This window comes from Aptenodytes patagonicus, chromosome 4, assembly GCF_965638725.1.
Source record: "Aptenodytes patagonicus chromosome 4, bAptPat1.pri.cur, whole genome shotgun sequence".
In the NCBI taxonomy this organism is placed as follows: Eukaryota; Metazoa; Chordata; class Aves; order Sphenisciformes; family Spheniscidae; genus Aptenodytes; species Aptenodytes patagonicus.
The window spans coordinates 53612539-53631345 of record NC_134952.1 but is presented as its reverse complement, the minus strand read 5'-3'; the positions used below and the strand labels follow the sequence as shown (position 1 = coordinate 53631345).

The window sequence follows — 18807 nt, the reverse complement described above, 5'->3', positions numbered from 1 at the left end:
ACTCAGCAGACAAGACAAAAGGTGTTCGGAAAGGGGATATAACTATCCACATGGAAAACAGAGGTTCAACAAGTCAAGACAACAGCTGAACAGGGTACAACCCAGCCTATGCAACTCTAGCTCATAAGGAGCCCCGATGGTTTCATTTTGACAGCTCATATGCTTCAATCATTGTACATCTTCCTCGAGGTCAGAAAGGAGCCCAAAACTGAATCCACCTTTCACAAATTCTAGTCTTATTCCTTAACTATAAAGCTGCTTTTTGTCTCCTTTCCTATTAGTGGAAATAAGAACAAAGCATGGAGTACGAGATATATGGGGCTTGCCCTGGACAGACATCAATGTAGACCAATGGTCCATCTTGTCCTGTCTTTAGTAGTTGACAGTGATCGATGCGTCAGAAAGACATTAAGCTCACTGAAAATTAACTAGCTCCTGAATAAGGTTTTTGCATCTTGAGACAAAAATACTTAAAGCAATACAAAAGATTATAACAATAATAGGAATAATGCGTCAGTGAGATTTCCACCTATGTCTAAATCTGGAAACGTGCAGATTTCCCGTATCGGTCTCCCTCAGTTCACGCACACATGAATACTCCACTGCATTAGTGAAAGGCTGCTTATGAGTATTGGCAGCTACTAATGACTTTGAATAAAAAAAGGCAAAGAAGTAGTTGACAGGAGGGAGAAGGGAAGGATAAAAGGACAAGAAGGAATCAGATAAACATAGATGTGATCCAAAGTCCAATAAAGCCAACGGAATGATTCATAGTGACTTCAGAAGTCATGTAAGACCGAGTCTGAAAAAGCAGAGAACAGATTTTAGGCCTAATGGTAGACATGTTATTTCTCCAAATGTTCTACAACAGAGGACATATTTACTCTAAAATAATCATCTGTAAGAAGAGAGTTATAGCCCATTTTGTTTCCTTTTAAATGGCTCTGGCAGCTTTTTCTAACATGTGATATGGGAAATCTTTTCTTTTTTCCTCATCATATCTCCTAAAAAAGATACTATCCACACACACGTCTATCAGACTGTGCTAGTGGCCACACAACCACAACCCTCAGGGATTATGAAAATAATGTGAGCTATGAATTACATGCCCTGCTTGAAAAAGTGACAGTCAGTGACTACTTTGAAAATGCTGTTAGCCCTTTGTCACATTCCAGTTAGAAATAAGAAAAAGGAGCGTGGCTAGCAGTCTTTATCCTGATGACCGTTCCAGTAGGAGCTATTACCTAGAAAAGAAATAATACAGGAATAAAGTTCCATCCAAATCCAGCAACACATTCAAATGCACACTATGGTCCAGGTTGCTCAGCAGGTGAGATGAGACAATGACAAGTTCTTTCAGATCTTTACACATTAGGAAAAACTTTAAGTCTGAGAATATTTCAAGGCTGTATTCAGTCAGCAGCTGAAAGCAAAAAACACTGTTTTGCATGACATATAAACAAATGCATGCAAAAACCTTTGTTATGCCACTGCATAAACTTCTTGGTTGCACAATTTATGATTATCGGTTAGAAAAAAAAATAGAATTTCTCTATCTGCTCTTCACTTTTGATTGTGTATAAAAGCAGTTGAATACAGACGGTACACTGAACAGAAGACCAAGGAAAAGTGACTTTGATGTTTTGCCCAGGTGCGTTAGCCCTAGGACCCAAACCAATGCCATTTAAAGGCATTATACTATACTATGGAAATGACACCAGCAAGAACCTAAAAATCCTATTTTACAAGAAGCAGACTGATAAATAAGCAATTTAAAGAGGATTTTAATAAGTATTTTGGCTCCAAAAATTATGTTGTGCTAATAAATATAATCTGTCAGCACAGATGGGAAAAAATAAGAGGTAATAGAAGCAGAAACATTTCCCACATAGTTTCACGCTAAAACTATTATTGACGCTTTCCCTTGCTTTTCTGGTAACATGAATACAAGAGCATTGTCCTGGGGCATGAGACCAAGTAAATGAGCTGACGAGAAACAACAAGACAGCAAGATTACAGAAACTCCACCATGGACTGCTTTTTACTATGTACACAGACAGCATGTAAAACAGGGCCATGATCTCAGGTACTATTACCACAACATGGATACTAAGCAATGCTATTAGATGAATAGCATCAGGGAACACAAGGTACACTTCTCCTGCCGTTTAGCTACGAATTTCAGCTGACAGCTGTTGCCTGAAAAGCTGCTGCCCCAGAAACTTCTTCCTACCATTATGCCAGATCCCAACATAAATACTTACACGCCAATCAACAAACATTCAGTCACATTATCTTAAAGGTCTGGATCTCCAAAAAGCCAAGGGTATTGTTTGCAAAATAGGTACTGTGATGATAAATGTCATTGCAGGTATTAAATTCAGTCTGGAGGGACCGGCCCAAGACACGGTGAGAGAGACAGGCAGATAAGTACCAGCCAAGTGGCAGAAAACTCTCCGCTTGCTTGGCTTCACTCCTTGGCATTTCATGAGCGCAAGAAACTGCTGGCATGCAGGTAAAGCCTTAACTCTCCCCTGGAAGTGGCTTCTGTGGTAGGAGGATAAAGGCAAACTTGGGATGGGATGAGATAAAAGCAGCTTGCTGGGAATGAGAAAGGTAGGCAGTAACATACACACAAAGCAGGAGGGTTGGGTGGCCGGGAGCGTGTCCTAGTTTATCTGGTGAGAAGGTAATGAAAGGAGGGCAACATTACACTGGCCCTGTATTACAACCAGCCTGACACAAAGCTATGAGCTGGCTTAGCTACTGTGAGTGGCTCCTCAGCAACCTATACTGGCATATTCCTGGGCTAACTCACTCTCAGTTTTGTCTCATTTAAGCCCCCGACATTACTCACTTTCACCCAGGCTGCTCTACCTTTTGGCAATCATGCTTTTTAATCATAGAATCATAGAATCATTAAGGTTGGAAAAGACCTCTAAGATCATCGAGTCCAACCGTCAACCCAACACCACCATGCCCACTAAACCATGTCCCTAAGCACCTCATCTACACGTCTTTTAAATACTTCCAGGGATGGGGACTCAACCACTTCCCTGGGCAGCCTGTTCCAATGTTTAACCACTCTTTCAGTAAAGAAATTTTTCCTCATGTCCAATCTAAACCTCCCCTGGCTCAACTTGAGGCCATTTCCTCTAGTCTATCGCTAGTTCTATCTAGTCCTATCGCTAGTTACTTGGGAGAAGTAAAGAGTTTTAAGACATTTGCTTACCTATAAATAGAGGTAGGTGCTGAGAAGGATTCACCATAAAGACTATATTTCTGAGCACTTCTAAAAAATTTTTTTTAAATCTCACAAAGCACCTTTCTGCACAGTTTTAAAAATGTTTACAGCCCGTGATTCTAAAGGAAGAAACAGCTAATGAACATGTGCACTGTGCAGCATTTACCATTTTTAGACTGGAGGCAAGAACTCCATGATGACCTGCAACCAAACCACCTCCTCACTTCCCTGTCCCTTACTCTTTGGTGCTACTAGAACAAGCACTTCCTTCCCTTGCTCCTGGTGAAATCCATCCCATTCTTTGTCAAGGTGCGGGGAATGAGAGGGATCAGTGAAAAGGTAGCTGCGAGTCCTGCAAAAAAATGAGGATTCATGAGATGCAAATTGCCCTCCCTAGCCCTATCACAAGCTGCCTCTTAATAAAGTTCAGTTCCTGCTCATATACACTTTGAATCTGTCAGTACTAAAGCAGTTTTTAAGAGGGATGATAAACATTTAAGTATGAGGAGACAAGCAGGGAAAATGATGTGGGAATACGTGTGACTTTGTTCTCACGCAGGGTCACTATGCGGCAGACCTGGTAGAGATTACTCAGCACCCAGTCATGATAAATGGAGATCCCTCGAAGGGGCAGGTTTACTGACTGACGGCAGTGGACTGGCCAATTCTATTTCAACAGCCTATTATTCACTGTAAACGTGTGGAAAATCCATCTGTTCTTACTTCTCCGCATACACCAGATATGAAAGGAAACAAAAGCCTGTCTGAGCAAAAAGCAAGAGCATGACAAGAATACCCTTAAGATAAGACCTTACTCTCACAGTACAAACAGCCTCTGTTCCCCGTGCCTCAGATAGATGTTTGCTAACACAACAGAGGGTGGCTCTCTCTACTCCCTCTCTCACCTAGGATAAGCCAAAATACCTCTCAGTGATAGTACAAGACAACATAGTTGCTTGGATTGAGCAACAGACAGCGAAGGAATCTTTCATTTACCCTGGATCTACAGTGACTCGCCTAAAGCAAGTAACTTTATGGGTTATCAGCCCTTCCACATGAAAAACAAGGAAAGCAGTGTGGGTTCCTGATGGGCAGTTTGGAAGAGGTGAAGATCTTTACACCTAAAGTAATAAGTGAAAGAGATCTGACTCTTCAAACATACAATCAGTTCCAGTTGTACTTTCAGCATGGAAAAACAATAAATAAGTAGAATAAAAGGCAGAACTGGTATATCATCAAGGAGAGTTGGTCTTAGTATGTCTTGGCTACATGGACCACATAACCATTGTACCAACAGGCATATGTACGCACACACACTACTGGTACCCCAGCAAGAAATATTGACAAAAATTATTTTGGCTAAAGGCGTATGAGAGAGATGATCTACTTCTCTGCAGAGCTAGTTAAGGGCATTAGTTATAGTCCGTTCAACACTGAATAAATAAAACTCAGTGAATCCTTTTTAGAAAAGGGAAGAGAAAGACACCAAAAATGCTTCTGGTTGGCCACATTTTCCCTTTTCTTCTCAACTGGAATTTTTATAAAATGCATCTTTTAATACGGATCTCCAAAATCCTTCCTAAACTAGGTGATCAACAGCTACATGTAGTCTGTCATTACTAGATTTCTCTTCTTGCTCCCTTCTTTAAATACTGTGCAAGATGTAGCTGTTCGTTAATATGAGTAAAGCAGCCTTCATACCATCGCAGAAAGCATTTCCTAAGAGATACCAGTAAGTTACGCTGGCTTTTGGAATAGGTTGGAAGCTGGTCTGACCCTTGTCTTACTAAACATTGAATTATTTCTGCATGTTCAGCTAAGAGAAGTCTGGGGATGGAGATGTTCTGCTACTGAGAACGTTTCCAGCAGCAGATCATCCTCTAAGTGTAGACTGACTTTCACGTACAGAAAGGGCTGAGTGTTTAGGTGGTGTTCAAAACCCCATAGAAACACTAAGCAAAAAACTGTTTCTCAAGTCCACGAGAGCTAAATGATAAGGAATGAAGCTTTCTAAATACCTGTGGTGAGCACATTCCCGTGTTATTTTGCCATACAAACTGTATTTGTAGTTAACCGCTGAATTGTTACTGTGATGTGAGTGAGAAGCGGTTGTAAATAGAAAGGATTTTGCTGCAAAACTGGGGGCCAAGCGGGAAACTGTTAGAAATGGGCATCACTCTAGTCACATACCACAAATATTTACTCCTTTATGTGAGCTGAGAGTGTGACACAAAATCTCTAGTAGGAAGTGGTCCCCACAAAGAATTTGCGACTCCTTGAACTAAAATACTAATTTAGAGTTAGACTTTTCTTCACGCCATGATTCCTCTGCTCTTTCTGGGAATTACGGAGATTTTTAAATAGTACTAATCCTCCCTAGCAGATGGTAGTAGCACTTTGTCAGAGCATTATTACATTTAAGTTAACGCTTTGGAATTTTAATGCAACGGCTCCAAGACATACTCCTCAAACCCCTCCATAAAAGAGCCATTTCAAAGCTTACATCTACATCTGCTGCCGTCCACTGACTTCTTACCATCATGAGAAGTGGCTTTGGAAACAGCAGTATTAAAAGTGATAAAATACCTTAGAATCCAAAATGGTCAGGGGGAATTTGTGAAACGAACCACAACCGGTAACCTCTGTTGTATTGCTAGAGCAATGCTAACAACAAAATACCTCTCCATGGCACTTACTCCTGAACCTGCCTCAAAAACCAAATGCTGGTTATTCCCAAGCAGCAGACATTTGATTATTCATTGCAAATGCCTGGAGGTGAGAGGGAAAGAAAATGGCACACGCTTGTTCTACAGGGAGGATTAGGCAGAACGAAGGGATGAGGGTTGCAGGGATGACTTTGTTAAAAGCTTCCAAAGCACTGACAATTTCAATATTCTATTTGTTACTCCAAGCTAGTGGTATAAAATGATGCAATGACCTTGTTTATATAAAGTTAGCCTCTCTCTCCCTTTCATGTTCTGGATGGGAGTCTGTAAACCTAGTTTTTTCTGAAAACAGTTGTACTCCTTACTTGACACAACACAAAGAGCCAATTAATTCTAGCCTCAGGGACATTTGGCAGGCTTACAAAAAATGGGGGGGGGAAATGCATCCCTTTAAAAAAAATGCTAGAAAAAACCCACAGTACTTTAATGAACAGCTTTATTTTTTTTACTACTGCAGAAGATGATTTTCAGCAATAGCAGTTTCCAAATGCTATTATCTACCTTCCCCTGAAGAAGTATTTACCTCCTCCTCCCATACAACATTCAGCCCTGTTATTAGAGATCATTGAACTCAAACAGAAAAATATTTAAAAACTTACTATCCCCAACTCTTATTGTGCCTCATTTAGAGGAAATGCAAGTCAGTGGCTGTCCCTTTGCTGCTTTGAATGGGGGTTGGACAAGGCTGATGTTGACGGACTTTAGCCTCACCAGCCCAAATGACAACACATGTTGCAAGATAAGCATGAAAGCAGATCCACTCACCACTCTGGAGCTTCACTGAAGAGAGGTCTAACTTTTAATGCAAGTTATGCAGCTATTCAAGAGAGGAGGAGAAAGCTAGAGCTCTCCCTCTCACTCCGCAGAAGACACCGCAAGCTTTGAATCCAGAAGCACGCTGCATTATTTTCCCTTTCCTTCCTTCCTAAATTAGGTCAGAAGTCAATGGAGCAGAAGCTGTGGCTTTGTGCATCCCTTCCTCCCACTCGCCAGCCACAGAAGCTGAGCTTACATGGAGGCACGGTACAGACTGGCAATAAACTGCTGCACAGAGGAAGCAAAGGAAGATTATTTAATCAGAGGAATAATGCTAAGGCACAGGGAGGTACAATATGCTCGGAGTTATCCTGGGAGCAGAGTACTCATTGTTTGTATCTGTGTACAACAGTACTAGACAATATAAAGATAAAATGGATCTCGCTTTTCTGCAAAGTAACCAGGTACAATTATCAGCTAAAGAAAAAAAAAATTAAGATCTACCACACAAATCAAATGCTTTACAATAAAACTATAGAGGCTGGATGGAGAGAAACAATCCTATTTTCTAATCTATAATTTAGTTTCTTCAAAACTTAATATTATCTTATAGATATATTGTTCTCAAAGCATCGTTTGCATTATATTATTATTCTTTTCAATAATATTTGGGCCATTCCAGTGCCTCACTCCTTTGGATTTCCCAACTTTCCTCATATGCATACACATATACCTCCTCTATATGGCCTGTCCCAAATGTTTAAAGCCCAGTCTCCAGTCCACATAAGTGTAACATTACCTGCTATTCCCTAGAAGTATCCTGTATTCTTACAAAGCTAGCCTGGCCCATCACTTAGGCTAGCCACCTCCAAATGTTTCCCGCACCCCTACACCACCCAACCAACTCCCACCACTGCTAACCACAACCCTCCAACCCCTTCCAAAACCCCCCCGTAGAAGGCACCATCAGAACCTTCCCCACAGTAGTCGTGCTCCCAGAGCCCCTCTGCTGCAGAGAAACCCCCGATAATGCTTTGCTTCCTGCCGACTCATGCTGTCCTTTACCTGCAAACTCCTCCTCTCCTTGCAGCTAGACACAGCATCGATGATGTCCCCTAAGACATCACCCTCCGTGATGGTAACACCAAGCGCTGCTGATCATTCCCTGTCTAGCATATACATTATATACAGGACACGCTTTTCTCCTGCCCGCTCCCCTCAGCCATTTCATTTGAAGTAGTCGCACCGGCAAAAATGAGAGCGCTTTTTCAAGTAGATGGGTGTTTCTCGTGTATCTCCAGGATGCAATGGAATCGGAATTCCATAACAGGAAAGCTACTCCAAGGAGTTGGAAAATAATTTCTCTAGATTGTTTCAATAATCTTTCAATAACATTCCAGAAACTCCGCAAGGCTAGGTAACGAGGCTGCAGATGCTTTTAAAATCACTGGGTTATACTTAAATATCTCTTTTAAACAAACTAGGCATTTCGCAACATACATTGTTCCACCTTCCTGAAAAGGGCTTCTTCCATTCTACCTAGACACACTCCAAAACTGTACCATGAAATATTTGTCCAAACAAAAGAGACAGAGAGAGAGCACGCATGTGCATAACCATGTATTAGTTCCTACACTAGTTAAAGCCAGAGAGTAATATGTTGGCAGCTGATGAGATAAGGACTGATTTTATTTTCCCAATTTAACCAGTGTTATTGGCAATAAAGCACTGTAGATAACTATTATACACACATTGCTAGTTACCTCACAGCACTGTAACTTTTGTTATCACGTGCCCCAAACCAGGGAAGTAATGACATCAGCCACGCCGCATCTGCCCTGTCAGTACATCCCTGTAGACATATCTACATGCTTTCATTCCTTCGTACCCAGAGTGATCATTCACCAACATGAATGAATGAATCTGTCCCTCAAAAGACCCAAAAGATTTGCAACTTTGTCTCCTGGTGTACAAACTGTCTGAGTTGCAGAGCGATCCAAGCCCTCTCTTTTACTTCGTCTTGAAATCTTCTGGCAGCCAACTTTTTGTTTCATATTTGTACAGCTTCTAGCACAGTGGGGTGCCATTTCATGATTTGTATTCATGTTATGACTTCCTGCAAGAAAGCCTCCCAAATCTCTGTGCTGTTACTTAAGGTAGAAACTAATGTCATCCCAAATTAAAGAAAAATCCAGTCAAATATTTTCAAAAAGAATAATCCCCCTGATTACTGAAAAAGTGTGTATTTATACATTGTATATGCACACATAAATATATACCCCATTGCTAGTTATTAACCTGTATCATGGAGCTGGAAATTTAAGTAGTACCTGAGTAGTACATTTTAAAAGATATATATAGCAAATATATTAGTGGATATACTGCAATATTGCTTGCGTCTGTACACAAAGGGGAGAGCTGAAGAAAGACTACTCTTAAGCAGGATAATCAACTTCTGGGGGTATATTTGTCTCAAAAGAGGGCAAATAAGTGGCATTCCAGAGAAATAATAACCAGCTTTATCTGTCCAAATAACAGATATTTGTGTTACGGTATGTTTAACTTTGTTCTTCCTGGACGGAAAAAAACATATATTTAAGAGTATAAAACATAGCAGCCATCACAACTGTTTGCCATGAACTTGGAGTACGAGAAAGAAATGAATAAAAATAGTGAAAGGGAGAAGTATGTGTATTTTAATACGACCAATAATAGCTATCACCTTTCACTTGCCATTTAACATACAGCCCGTACTGTACACTGGCTGTACACTGCCGGTACTCTACACTGGCTTCGCTGAAAGAGCACCAGATCTTTTCTACTGTATTTTTCCTTTAACAGCTCTCCAGTACATAAAATGATTTTAAAACATTCTCATATATTTTAAGCTCAGCACTATAAAGACTGCAAGAAGGCAAAGGGTACAACAACAAATATCCTCACTTAGGAGTGTTTGGTCTGGAGACGTCCCCGCTGTGTGCTTTCAAGCCCATGGTATACTGCCAGACAACTTTTAATACTGGTTGCAATCAGTGAGGTAACTCTGCAATAGTCTCTTGTCACCTGAAAAAGACAACTGACATCTTCAAAACATCTCAATGGCTCAGGAGCCTAACCTCGGCTGGCAGTCAGTCAGACTTGAGCTCCTGTGCACTTTAAAAACAAATCAAGTTACCGTCTTGTCATCAGGTCTGCGTCCCGAACACAGGTTTTGAGTTGGAGTCCCAAGGCAGGGAAGCCTGCCCTGTGCACATTTTCATTTCTCTATTTAAAATTGATTTGCAGAAGTGGTCATTGTTATATCTGTATACATTAAAATAAGGCAGAGCAAATCCAGGCCTGACATTCAGGTCTGCTGCTACACACCATCCTCTACTCTCTCCGGAGCTCTCATCCAGAGCTACTTTCCGCAGCACCAGAGCGATGCTATTTGATTTTGATTTATCACAAGTGAATTATTATAATGAAATCACCAACTCGATTTAAGCCTCTGAGAAAGATATGGTTGGACTAACAAAAAACTGTTCTGCAAAACAAGCAATTATTGTTAGGTTCACTGGATATTGGCCTTAGCAATCCAGCTGATTATAGAAAGTTAATGATTTAAAAAGCAATGAAAAAATAAGAGATTAAATCCTTTAAGTCTGCATGAAAGACTCCAAGAGGAATTTTACAGTGATTTTCACTGCATATTTTATTAGATATGTGATATTTTATTCATGGGTAAAGCAAATATAACAATTAGGAATAATTAGCATTTCAGCACAGAGTGTTATCTAATAGGTTAAAATACACATAATTCTTCATTTAAATTCTGTATCTTCACATTTTCCCCTTTCTGATTCAGAACATTTCCATTTAGCGTAGCACTTAGAGGAACATTATACAGCTCCCAAAGAAACAGAGAGAACTAGTGGCTCTCGTCTTTGATATCTCATTTTCCTCTGCTCCTTGCATTTTTACTCATTTTCTTTTTCAATTTCCTCTTGAGCATAGCTTGTCAGATAAACCCAGCATAACTTTCAAGAAACTTTTTCCCTTTCATGTTTTTTTCCACCCTACTCCCACCCTCATTCCAGAACTAATGTGTGCAATGAAAACCTACTTTAAATCTAACCCTGCACTTACAAATCCACCAGTCTACAGTTGACTAAAACTACAGTACCGCCTCTCCCACCACAACTTTAGTGCTACAGAGGAATACTGTACTTACAATATTATCCTTTCTCATTAAGCAAGTGTCACTTTTTACGTGTTTGGGGGTTTTTTTGTGTGTGTTTTGTTGGGGTTTTTTTAATGCAACACTTAGAGCCCACAGAATATCCCTTCCTTGAGCTGATGCGGTTACCCCAGACCAAAGCAGGAACAAGACTCTGCAGCTGAAGTGCACTCTGCGGTACAATACAGAATACAAAACACCTCCTTCTCTGAATTAAATATATTATCAGTGAAACTAGGATATAAATTTTGAACCTTACAAAATTACAGCACTGCACAATTTCAAGCCCGTTTCCTTGCCAAGTTTCATAACTGTCATCCAAACGCCAGTACATTTAATCTACTAACCTTCAATTTCAGCCTGTGTCCTCCCTGTTACACAGATCAGTTATAACTCTCCAAGCCACATAAACCATTATTAATTACAGTGGTTGCAGACACAAGAGAATCTTTCCCTTACTCCATCATCTCTCACATAACTGTTTGGCCAACAATAACCAGAAAACAAAGCCTGACTCCTATAATGAAGAATAGCAGAGGAAACTGCCCTGCTGGTGCTCATGGGAAGAGACTGAAGTACAGAAAGGTATGGCAAGACAGACACCTTTTCCTCACCCATTCTTCCAGTGGGTGCTTCCATTTTAGTCTCTATGTTTAAATTACTACTTCTACATCAAGACTACACAATTAAATTCTACTTCATAGTGGGAGACAACAGCACTTCCTCTCCTCCCTGTGCTGCTTCAAATGCACGAGCCAGCTAAAATCTGTGCCCAGAAGGCTTTGCCTGGGCCTTCCTTACCTGGCGTTGAGGATGGTTTAACTAGCACAGTGCCACACTTACTTACTTAACATGCATTTAGCACGTATTCCACGCCAAGTATCACATTGCACCAGCTCAGTATTGCACCTTCTCCAATTCAGTCTACTAGCCTAGACAAGCAACGAAGCCATAAGTCAACATTACTCTAAAAAATGCCAATGTAGCTCATTTTGATAACTACTGCAAGCCACAGGTCATCTCCTACTTGCTAATGGACATAGTAGATAGTGCAGGAAGATAAAATAACATCACAGAAGAAAAGGAATCGCATCTGTATCCAAGAAGCCCAGTAGGAAGCTAGTTGCTGCACAGCCAGTCTAGGGTACAAAATGCTCCAAAGAAACATGAGCTTTCATGCCCAGTTCCCAGCCACTATGACAGTTTGCCAGCAAACTGCGCGTTATACTTTACTGTTGGGCTGTGACTGTCATACTTGCCTCTCTGGCACTTCTAGATAGCACAAATAGATGAGTATATCTGGGGCCCTCAGAGACAGGTGTCAGCATGACCCATGAACTGGACTGTAAGGCCTATAGGATGCACAAGTGTGGAGCCACCCAGGTTTTGACAGACATGCCAAGCCTGCCTCTGAAAGCAAAGTTTTCTTCTAATTTCACCAGCTTAGTTAATAACTTATTCCTTCTGGAATTCAAATCTAATTAAAAAAAAAAAACCAAAAACCAAAACAAAAAGTGACATCTGAGTTTGCACACATGCAGCAAGGTGTCCTAGTTTGTCTCATTACCAGTGTATCACCTGAAGTCAACACTTTGCACATGCCAAGCTATCATGTATTGTAATATATACTTACATGTTTTCAGAGTTGAATTATTTTCTCATATTCGCTCAAAATACAGATCAGTTCATGAATACTGTTTCCTTTTCCTATTGGTCACTCTTAAGTCCAAACAGCAACAGTAATTGTCTATGTCTAATAAGTGTTTTAAACACCGAAGACATAAAACATAAATTATCTTTGGAGAGTGTGTAGATGAAGAGAGTTTTACCATGCTGTCATATGTAATTCAGGTAATTAGGAAAATTAACTAGAAACTGATAGCCAAATAGAACTACTCTTTCATACAAAATATTTTTAAAACCATTGTTAAAGTGCTGGGGAAAAAAAAAAATCAAGCAATGAAGTAGCAGTGACAAAGAGTAAAAATACAAACCTCAAAAGGCAAAGGCCTCCAATAAATTTCAGCAAAAAACAGACTGTCATGGCAGATTATAGATAGCTATATATCAAATGGAAGAAAATGATGTCAGTTCAAGTCTGTATCTATGGAGTAACCTAATGGCTTACAAAAGTCATCTCCTGCCAATACCACTTGCTTTACAGGGCCAGGGAGTGGAAGAGAACCATACTTAATGCCTTCGTTCATTAAGTTAAATGAACCTTAGTCGGTAGGTTTATGTAGTCACAGTCTCAAAAGATTTTTCTCCAGTGTGTTTTTTCAAAGATGGCATTGTGAGAATAAAGACTCTGTGCATCCATAAGTAGTCATCTGAAAGCACACAGCAGCAGCGATTGCCATGTCAGCCATTTGTTAGGACACCACTTGAAAATGGATGGTTGGGGTTTTTTCTCTGTCTTTATCAAGGACAAAGAACTTGAAATAACGCTAAGAATTATTTAAGAACATGAAAAGGAGCCACCTGCTGTAGTCAGCAATCCACAGGCTCAGTTTAAAATCTTCTGAAGTCAACTAAGCAACTCACCTGAATTATGACAGACTCTGGATCAGGCCCTGGTGATCGTCAAGAAACACTCCAGAAAGCAGTGACACCTAATGGCAAGCATGCCTTTGGAGGATAGCAAGCTGTCATCTGTGGCATGGAAAATGATGCCTGTTCAGCTGCAGAGTAACGAGCACTAAAACATGTTACAGAGACTGAAATACTATCACAAATCTAAGTACCTTGGAGAGAGTTTTAGAAATAGCGCACATAGAAACACAACGTATGTCACGTATGCTGTGCGTTTAAGTAGAACATAGTTACTAATAAAACCTGCCGTCTGCTAAGCCACAGCACACTGTATTCCAGGTCTTCATCTGTATGGATGTTTAAAACAAGCAAGTAACCTTGGCACATTCTAGAGCAGGAAAAAGAGACATGAACGCTTATCTGTAGACACTATAGGCAGATAGAGATTTTTTTTTTTTTTAAATAAATCTGTTTTGCTTGCTTGTCCTGCGCTTTACAAAATGTATGTGAGAATAGTGTAATGAACAGTTAGTGACATACACTACATACCTTCTAATGACGCTTTACCAATAGCAAAGCAAATTAAATTCCTATTACCCATGCACAACACAATACAAGCCAAGCTGCATTGTAGTACAACAGCTTACAAGACGAAACATGGACCTGCATGCCACCAAGCTAGATGACTCCCCTTCCCTTACAAAAAAAATTTAAATTTTAAGGGCACTACCATATTAACAGAAGAAGTAAGCAACAGACCCCATGTTGGAATTGCCCTGATATTATTATCCATGGTACAGAAGAGCTTAGAAGTGTGAACCAAAACTCAGGACCCAGCGATGCTGGGGACTTGTCTAACACAAGGAATGCAGCAGTCCTGGCCTGCAAAGTCTAAAAGCTGAGAGGAGTAAGGGAAGAGCAGATCTAATTCTCTGTCTTAGGAAAAAAATACAGTATATATAAAAAAATATATAGTAAAAGTGTATGTATGAATATATGTAAAAGCACATATATATAACTATATACTATATATATTTCTGAACTTGCCATTGAAAATAAAAAAGCTAAGGGCAGTACGCAACTGACTGCATATGACTGAAGCCACTGATAAATATAAAAAAGCAACTTGCAGTAATCAGGGCGCCTGAACTATTGCTGCACACTGCAGCGATGAATTAGCCTTTAAAAATACTTCAGTGTATTTTTTCAGCAAAAACTTTTGTATCATACTGTGTGACCGCTGCCCTAGGTGATTTTGCTGCACCTAATACACACATATTTGCGCATACATTTCTACAGGCGCAATAGGAAATCCACATATGCACATACAGCTGTATTGCTATGTACACATCAACGGAAAAAAAATGAGCACAAAGTACAAAATATAAAAGCATGAGACCAACTGTAGAAGATACAAAGCATACACAAATTGTGCAGTTGACAAGGAATGCCACCTAATCCCTGCTTAATTAAAGCACTGTTCTAAACTCCTGTTCAGGGAGCGAGGAGTGTGGGACGACTGATGTATGAAGAAAATATCAGGCAGCGTGGCTAATCTCAAAGACTTTGGCGCTTTCGAGCTACATAAATCAGAGCGACTTTTTGAATAGCCTCATAAAACACAAAATCATTGCCATTCCACTCACGACTTTCAGATTCTTCCTACAGCATACAGATCATTAGGAAACTTCTAAGCAATCAAGTAATGTGGGGCTGATGAAATTACTCAATCAATGCATGGGCTGAGAGAAGCAGCATAATACAGAATTGCAGTTTTGACATGGTAACCCTGCCCCTTTCTCTTTTATATAAGGCTAAGGAAAATTACAGTGGAGTCGATTCGTTTCAACATTTTCACAAGAGTGCTTAATGTAGTCTTTCTGAACTGCCAGTTCCTATTTATAATAGCAGGGCAGCAGAAATGTACGGGCTATAAGCACCCCTACCAACGTTTAAAATATGATACAGGAAAATGTTTATTTTTAAATGTGCACATTTACATACACACAGACCTGCTCTAATGATCAAAAGAAGCAGCTATAATCATTCAGAAGACAGAAATATGAAAAAGCCTATCACAGATAAATACCAGTCACCATACCTCTCCCACCGCCATCACCAAGTCGTTAATCTCTACTCACTAAATTGTAACATTTTCTGTCATTGTCTAAGAGATGGCCGATAACATAATTCGATACAGAAAACATCCCTTCACAGGAAACACATCAAGTAATACATAGGCAAGCAAGACTGTTAGTGCATTATACTGAAAAAGTAAGTGCTATTAGAAAAAGGGTATGCACAGGTAACATTATTTCTTACGACCATCTGCCCCTCCCAAACGTGGGAAAATATTTTCCACTTGAGTATCTTAACACTGTAGGAGAGAAGGATAATGCATTTATTTTGTTTGTTGCCTAAGACATCAGTACTACCTCTGGTAGTATTTCTTTTCCCCTGAACTGAGCGTTTTGTTTTCTTCTTTGGCTTTTAAGAATTCTTCTATAGTTAATTTGTTCATAGAGTACCCTACTACTGCTTTTTGTAACTCCTATAAATAAATACAGTTTATTATGCTTAAATATTTTATACATAAGCTTACTCAGTACACGTGGAAGAAACCAAAAGGGGGTCGGAACATCCAGGTTACAAAATACATTGGTGTTACTAGGGGCCAAATTTTCATCTGTGAGCTGTACAAGTTGGAATATTCAGCTGTCTACCCATTTAGTGTTAAATTAGTTCTAGTTTCAGGTCCTTTATTTTCCATGTATTCATTCTAATAGATTTAAAGCTCTGTGTAACAATTACCAGTTTGCCATTTTCATGGCAACATAAACCAGTCTATAAAAAGAGGTAATCCCCTTGTCAACTGTACTAATTGTCTCTCAAGACAAATTAATCGTGTGAGAAGCAACTACTTGGCTATTTTTTTTTTTGCTTTCAATGAGGATTTACTGCGTTGATGCATCTAATCACTAACAGCATTATAGAAAACATCAGTGGTAAGATGGGTTGCATTCATCATATATAGACAAGTGAAACAAACAAAATTGTCATTAACGTGAAGAGAGAAAAGCTATCGTCTCCCTTGATGCTAGTGCAAAGGCATACAGCTCGCCCAGCAACGCTCCGTTAGCCAGGAGGATGGGAGACGGGGGATTGCAAAGAAACTCCTCATCGGCTACACAGTCAAAATTTCCCCCCAACTCCTAAGATTTGATCGGCTTGTTACAAGCTCCTAAGAAAACAATCGTAAGACGTAACCGTCTCCTAGTGTCGCTTTAACAGCCTACAACCGGGAAGAATTAAAAAAAAAAGTCATTCTCCCTTTAAAAGGAGGGCATAAAGCGCTGCCTCCCCTGTGCAGCATTTGTTGCTCCAGTCGCACGCAGCTATAAGGACTGACCCCTATAAAGTTGCGGTACCTAAGGGAAGCGGTAGCCCGTGGGCTCCGGGGTGGGGGGGCTACACGAAGGGCTGGCGCATCGGTGCCCAAATATCGGTGTCCTGCAGGAAAGCTCTTGACGGCCGGGCTTTCCAAACGCTCTTCGCACTTCCCCTTTCACAGAAACCCGCTACGGATCCCCACGACAGGCACCGGCAGACATGTTTATAAATCCAACCCCGGGGAGAGCAGCGGCTGCCCCACGGCCGGGGCCGGCACCGCCCCGGGGACCTCCCCAAACCCCCGGCGGGACCCTGCCCCCAAATGCACCTTCCCCGGGGCAGCGCGGCGCCGGCCGCCCGCCCGCCCCCGCGTTTCCAGGCTCCCCCTCCGCCTGCGTGCGGTGCCTGCAGATGGGCGAGCGGCCGCGGGGGAAGCGCCCTCCTCTCCTCTCCTCTCCCCTCCCCGCACATCCCCGGCCGGCGCAGGGGAGCGACCCGCTCTCGCCGGTCGCGGGAACAAAACGGCGCTCGGCAGCGGGGCTCGGCGCTTCCCAGGGATGCGCCCGCCGAGAGGGAGGGCTGCCGGGCCGGGGATGGCTCCGGATAACGGGGAGAGAGAGGGGACGGGCGGCGGGGTGGAAGCCCGGCGCCCTCTCCCTGGTCGGGAGTGCGGGCAGCGCCGTGCATGGGCATCACCAGAGCTGCCCCGCCGCCGCCGGGAGGGGGGGCCCGCGGCCGCTGCCGGCTGCCCCCCCCTTGCATCCGCCGCCGGCGGGGAAGGCCGCTACACTTCCCGGGCGCCGCGGCCCCGGGAGGCGCCCGGCCGGCCGGCGGGGTGGCGGCCCGGGCAGGGAGGCGGCCCGGGCAGGGGGGCGCGGGGCAGCCAAAGCCCCCGCCCTGCAGCCGCCTGCCCGCGGGAGGGGAAGCGCTCACGTTGCCAAACCACCTGTTCCGCCGCGGGAGAGGAAAGCGGGATGGGGGGTGGGGGTGAAGGAAGGAAGAGCGGGGGGACTTTGCGCGGCTGTCACGGTGGCGTGGGAAACGGGGGGAGGCTTGGGGTCCCCCCCGCCCGAGGGCGAGCCGGGGCAGGAGGAAGGCAAGCTGGAGCTGAGGGGCTGCGGGGAGGGACCGGGGAAGTGCCCGAGCCCTGGCCCCCCCAAGATCATCAGCCGCGCAAAACCTCAAGGTCTAAAGCACGCACATACCCCGCCGACAAGAAACCTTTACACAGAGCGGTAGGGGAAAAACAGGAAGCCTAAGATCCTGGTGCAAAGCAATTATAAGAGGGGGAACAAACAAAAAAAAGCAAGCGAGCAAAGGCTAAAAGACAGCGGGGACTGCGGGGGGGAGGAGGGGGAAGCCTGCCAAGAGAGGGAAGGTTGCAAAGGAGAGCTGGAAAAGTGTCCAGCAGCACCAGCAGACGCAGCACCCCCTTACCGATATGAATGATTGAATCTGCAATCGCCGCTTTCCAGGTTCGAGTCCAACAGACGGACACGACCAGGATGAGGGAGAAAACTTCCATCTCCTCCGGAGGTCCAGGCTTTGTAACAACAGATCTCTTCGCCAAACGGTGCCACCGCGGAGGATAGCGCGGCGCAGGAAACCTAAGAGTTTGAGGTGCCGCCGGCGGAGCGTGTAAATCCCGGTGGCTGGCGCACAGCCGCGGCTGGGCAGAGAGCGAGCCCGGGGCTCCGAGCGCCTCTCTCCTCGGCGAAACCCCGCGTCACTTCGGGGGGCTCCTGGGCAGCACCAGAGTTGCTGGGAGCGCCGGCACCAAATCCATCCAGCCCGGGCGCCGCCGCGGGCAGCAGACGCCTCTGCTGGTCAGACAATCCCCATCCTTCCGCCGGGTCCAGGGATCCGCTCGGTCCCGGCTGCTGCACGGCAACTTCCAACCCACACCACGCACACGCTCACACACACGCAGACACGCGCAC

General features: G+C 42.9%; 1 protein-coding gene across 4 annotated transcripts in view; it reads right to left on the bottom strand.

Annotated features, from left to right (window-relative positions):
• The window catches only part of GRID2 (glutamate ionotropic receptor delta type subunit 2), a 755994-nt gene extending 737413 nt beyond the window's left edge, over positions 1–18581 (bottom strand). For 3 of the 4 annotated variants that reach the window (XR_012995185.1, XR_012995186.1, XM_076336766.1), the window contains exon 1: positions 18305–18411. Coding sequence is in view for 2 of the 4 variants with exons in the window: in XM_076336766.1 (XP_076192881.1) it covers positions 18305–18392 (88 nt within the window). In the remaining 2 variants the exon portion in view is untranslated. Of the gene's footprint in view, positions 1–18304 lie in introns of all 4 variants that reach the window. The other variant, XM_076336770.1, reaches the window with a different exon arrangement.
• Positions 18582–18807: the final 226 nt, after the last annotated feature.